At 29.4% G+C, this 5,732-nt stretch overlaps 2 protein-coding genes across 2 annotated transcripts in view; both read left to right on the top strand.

Annotated features, from left to right (window-relative positions):
- LOC112683287 overlaps positions 1-5,732 on the top strand; it is an 11,598-nt gene continuing 5,866 nt past the window's right edge. The window contains exon 1 of the mRNA XM_025554240.1: positions 1-36. The gene's annotated coding sequence lies outside the window, so the exon portion shown is untranslated. The remainder of the gene's footprint in view (positions 37-5,732) is intronic.
- Positions 1,352-2,518, top strand: LOC112683230. The gene is made up of 3 exons (XM_025554147.1): positions 1,352-1,383; positions 1,618-1,893; positions 2,182-2,518. Exons 1-3 carry the CDS (start codon positions 1,352-1,354, stop codon positions 2,516-2,518), a joined length of 645 nt encoding a protein of 214 aa, XP_025409932.1.

Genomic DNA, 5,732 nt, shown 5'->3' with positions numbered 1-5,732 from the left:
GATTAACAAATAAAGCAGATTGATTTAAATCATAAGGTAAGAATATATTAACTGTTAAGGGGCCTCACTACTGTCATCAATTTGAGCTCAAAATAGGTAGTTTTTACAAAATTAAAGTTAGTTTAAGATGTCCGATTTTGATTCTGAAAAAAAATCTAAACTCAGCAGAAAATTGTGTATAGATCGTACGGAATACTTTGTAAAAATTAAATCTTATATTCTAATGAAGTGGTAATAGAAACTTGAAAATATGCATTTCTTCAAATCATAATATAAAATTTAAAATTATAATTAAAACCAGAATGTTTTGTACGATCTATAGACATTTTTCTGCTGAATATAAATATTTTTTCAGAATTAAGATCAGACAACGCTAACTAACTTAAATTTTGTCAAATCAATGAGTAAGTTATCGTAAAATTTGTATAGTGAATTTTTATTATTATTGGGTTAATGACATTTGCATGCGCGTACTCCAGTCGGTACCCGCATCGTATTTCACTTACATTTATAATCATTTACAACTAACACATAGACCTCAGGCGGCTAAGACGAGATTATGAATTGCCTAAATGTTGTTCTTTAAATAATAACCGTAGCGAGGCCCCTTAAAACATTTATATAATTTTAACTTTTTAAAGAATTTAATATTAATACATAGACACATAGTAATTAAGTCAATAATTTTTATCTTTAAAAATTAACAACATATGGTCAAATTAATTTCTTTTAATATTATTTTATAATTTTGTCTGTTGTTGCTAGAATGGCTAGACTCATATAATTATATAAAGTAAAAACATATAGAGATCTCGGCGATCGCCGGCCAATCGGTGTGATGGTCTTGATACACATAATAATTAGAACCGACATCCGACAAATATACATAATATTATGCCCTAAAAGTCTATTAATTACGTATGCAGTTATACCCTAAAAATTATTAAAATATCCTCTTTTTTAAAAAAAAAAACTTTAATTAGTTCTAACCCTTTCGCTACCATTGTCCATTGCAATGGACATGACTTTATTTTATTTTCTATAATTTACTATGTATACAAACTAATCATATTACGCATATATATTTATCTAATACTAGTATAAATCAAAATAAAAATATTTTTAGACTTCTAACTAATATAGTTTTTTGTGAAGAAATGAAAATACAAAAAAAAATTTTGTATACTGTTGTGTTATCAACAACTGAAATATATTTTAACTTATTCACTGAAATATAAGTGTTGGTAACACTGAATATTTTTTTCTTGGTAAAAGGTATCTGGAATGATAAAATTTTGTTGATTAAGCATACCTTAGTATCATACACTACAAGTAATACATGATAAAAAGTATGTCCATTGAAATGGACAGTGGGAATATCGGGTAAAATTTCAATTCTAATTTTATAACTGTTTGGGTTTTTTTTCTAGAATTGAGTTTTGTGGTATTGTTATCAATATCGTATGACGTAATAATGGTAATAATATAAAAACAATTATATTGTGTTTAGTTGATATTCTGTATCAGTACCGTCTGTATTCGCTCGCACGTCACGGTTTTTTATTATTATTTCAAGTTTTTATATAATATGGCGTTAAACGAAAAACAAATTTTGAGCTTTTTGGATGACGGAACAATTAGTGATATAGATATATTGAATAGTGAGTCAGAGAATGAACTTGAAGATTTATTAAATAAATTTGCGAATGATGATTTCTCTTCCGAACTCGATAATGAAATGCTGGCTAATACAGAATTAGACTTGCACGAAGAAGACGACCAAACAACAAATGAAACTCAGTCTGGGAATGAAGTCTTTGATATATCACCAATGCAGTTTCTATTTGTCAAAAAAAAAGATATAAAATGGATAAATAAACCATTTCAAGAGCCGTATATAAATCTTACAGATTTAGAACCAATAGATTGTCCCTCCACAATACCACAACCATACGAATATTTCACTAAATATTTTGACCAAAAAATATTCGAAGACTTGTCATTTTATACAAATTTATACGCAGTTCAAAATAATGATTTTTCTTTTAAACCTACGTCACCATTAGAAATAAGATCTTTTATTGCAATTCAAATGATGATGGGTGTTTTGAAGTACCCTAGGATCAGGATGTACTGGGATCAAAAATTTCGCGTAAATATAATTGCCGATACAATGCCCAGAAATAGATTTTATTCTATTCGACAAAATATTCATATCATCAACAATATGGATATAGCTCGTGATAATACCGATAAATTTGTAAAAATTCGTCCATTATTTGATGCGCTAAATAATCGATGTAAACAATTACCAGTGGAACGAAACATTAGTGTTGACGAACAAATAGTTCCTTTTAAAGGTCAATTAGTTATAAAACAATATATGAAAGGAAAACCGAATCCGTGGGGCATTAAAATATTTTTACTTTGTGGTCAAAGTGGCATTGTCTATAACAGTGGTTCTCAACCGCCGGTCCGCGATAAAAGAGATGCCGGTCCGTATTGTGTTGTTATCTGATTTATTTTTAGTGTAGCGTTAGGAATTTTATTAGTGTATTATATTACCCGTATACTATCGCAACAATTAGTTTCATATCTACATTATTGATTCAGCTTTCAATTGCAACTGTGACGTTGCGGCTGTACGACGTTATTTTGTTTAATAAAAATGAATTTTAAACAAACAAACTTACTAAATTTTTACAAAAAAAATAATAATGATATTGCCACCAATTCAGTTTCGGAATCCGTTGATAATATCATTGCATCACCATCTAAGAAGAAGAAAAAAGGTACATTTGTTCGTAATTATAATGATGATTATATTAAGTATGGATTTATTTGTTTTTCTTCTGATTCTAACGACATACCGAAACCGCAATGCGTATTGTGTTCTGTGATTTTATCTAATGAAGCAATGAAACCTGCTAAACTTATTCGTCACTTGGAATCAAAGCATAAAGAATTTAATAACAAACCTATAGATTTTTTTATTCGAAAAGGTAAAGAGTTAACGGCTCAAAAAAAAGTTATGTCTGCAACTTCTAAGGTTGATTACTCATTAGTTAAAGCATCTTATCTGGTAGCATTTCATATAGCCAAATGCAAAAAATCGTATAATATCGGGGAAAATTTAATTAAACCTTGTTTACTTGATGTTACTAGTGAACTTTTAGGGCCTTCCGCTGCTAAAAAAATGAATGATTTACCTTTGTTTAATGACACGATTTCTAGAAGAATAATTGATATTTCTGTAGATATCGAAGAACAAGTTATAGATAAAATTAAATTATCGAAATGGTTTTCAATACAACTTGACGAATCAACTGATGTATCTCAAAAAGCAATTTTGCTATGTTACGTACGTTTTATTGATTTTCAAACATCAGAAATGTGTGAAGATTTATTGTGTTGTTGTGAATTACCTTCACATACTACAGGGAGTGAAGTATTTAAACGATTAAATGAGTATCTAAAAAAAAACCAACTAAACTGGGAAAATTGTGTGTCTGTGTGCACGGATGATGCCGCAAGTATGACCGGAAAATATTCTGGTGTAGTTTCCAGAATTAAAAATGTAGCAAACATACATTTTGTTCATATACATTGTATTATACATAAACAACATTTAGTTGCGAAAAAAATGTCACCTGTTTTGAATGAAGTATTGACTGAGGCAGTAAAAATAATTAATTTTATTAAATGTAATGCCTTAAATTCTAGATTATTTTTAATTTTATGTGAGGAGGAAATGGGATCTGAAAATTCTCATTTATTGATGCACGCAGAGGTTCGGTGATTATTCCGTGGTAGAGTCCTGAATAGATTTGTTGAATTAAGAAAAGAAATTGAATTATTTTTAATTCAAAAGAAAAGTAATTACATTTCAATTATTCAAAATACTGAATGGATCGCAAAATGTATTTATTTATCTGATATTTTTAACTTAATAAATACCTTTAATTTAAGTTTACAAGGTCCACTCACAACAATTTTCACCATGTTAAATAAAGTTTATGCATTTAAAAAAAAAATACAGTTGTGGATAACGCTTATTCAAGAAAGAAACTATGAGATGTTTGAATCTTTTTCATCATTTATAGAAACTAATGAGTTAAAGATCGATAGTAATATCAAAATTACTATCGAAAATCATTTGCAATCATTGTATGATACGTTTGAAGATTATTATCCAGTGAATCAAGATCCATGAGACGGATATTTGTGGGTACAAAATCCATTTTTAACAAACTCTCAACATAAATTGTGTTTAAAAGAACAAGAACTTTTGTTAGAGATATCATCAGATATTGGTCTACAATCTAAATTTAATACAATGTCTGTAACCAAATTTTGGATTGAACTCAAGGACGAGTATTACGTGCTTTTCGAAAAAGCAATGAAAATTCTTCTTCCATTTTCTTCGACATATCTATGTGAAGCTGGATTTTCTGGAATGACCCATATAAAAACCAAAACTAGAAATAGGCTCGATGCCACACATAGTTTACGTGTATCTTTGACAACTACAGTGGAACCAAGATTTGATAAAATTGTTAAAACAAAACAAGCACAACGCTCTCATTAAAATGTAATATTTTATTTATAAATATATTGTTAAAAATTAACTAGAAAGTACTCATTAAAATGTAATTTTTGATTTATAAAAATATTATTAAGAATTAATTAAAAGTATAATACTTAAATCTTGCAATCAAAACTAGAAAAATTAGTTATAGTATAGTAATAAAATGTAACATAAATTAATAAATTAACACATGTTGTAATTAATTTTGTGTATTCTTGTTGATGAACAAAAAAAAAAAAAGTCTTCCTAGTTCCTAGTTTTTGTAAAATTGAGGTGGTTCGTGACCTAAAAAATATTATCGAAGTGGTCCGGGGTGGTAAAAATGTTGAGAAACACTGGTCTATAACATGATTCTTTATCAAGGAGTTTCAACTAATATTAACAAGGATTTACAAAAAAATTTCGGTCTAGGTGGAGCAGTTGTCCTCGGTCTTACTAAACATCTTACGCCAAATCGACATTTTCTTTTTTTTGACAACTTTTTTTCTTCGTATAATTTATTTTATGCACTCACCGCACGTCAAATATATGCAGCAGGCACAATTCGAAAATCGATTTTTTAATCCACCAGTTTTATCCGATAAAGTTATTATGAAAATGGGGAGAGGAACCTCTTATGAAGTAACTTCAACATTAGGAGTTGGACTGTTGAAATGGTGCGACAATAAAGCAATAACCATGGCATCTAACTTCATTACTTCAGGAAAACCGGAATCTGTTTCTCGCTGGGACAAAAAAAATAAACAATATGTTAACATCGAAAGACCAGAAATTATCAAACTATATAATAAGTCCATGTGGACAAACACGATCAACTTGTGAGTTATTACCGCGTGTACATGAAATCTCGAAAATGGACTCTGCATATGATAACTCATGCTTTTGATATGGCTGTGGCAAATTCTAGGCTCGAATACAAACAGAACGCAGAAAATATGGGAATATTAAAAAAAGATCAAAAAGATTTGTTGCATTTCAAAATCACTTTGGCTGAAGAGCTAGTGATGGTTGGACGATTCAGTCCCGGAAAAAAAAGGGGTCGTCCTACATCTTCACCATCCAGTAGTACAAGATCTGCAGAATGTCGTTCACCAACACCTGCCAAAACATCGTCAAAAGCATTGGAGTTTCGACCAACGGAAGG

The sequence above is a fragment of the Sipha flava genome, unplaced genomic scaffold (assembly GCF_003268045.1).
Source record: "Sipha flava isolate LNK unplaced genomic scaffold, YSA_version1 222_pilon_pilon, whole genome shotgun sequence".
NCBI classification, from domain to species: Eukaryota; Metazoa; Arthropoda; class Insecta; order Hemiptera; family Aphididae; genus Sipha; species Sipha flava.
The sequence above is the reverse complement of the archived record's forward strand: the minus strand, read 5'-3'. Positions and strand labels throughout refer to the sequence as shown.

Coding starts and splice junctions, on each gene's coding strand:
- LOC112683230 (XM_025554147.1), top strand. CDS start 1,352: ATGTCCATTGAAATGGACAGTGGGAATATCGG. Junction 1,384..1,617: donor ATGGACAGTGGGAATATCGG/GTAAAATTTCAA, acceptor ACAAATTTTGAG/CTTTTTGGATGACGGAACAA. Junction 1,894..2,181: donor AATAAACCATTTCAAGAGCC/GTATATAAATCT, acceptor TACAATGCCCAG/AAATAGATTTTATTCTATTC.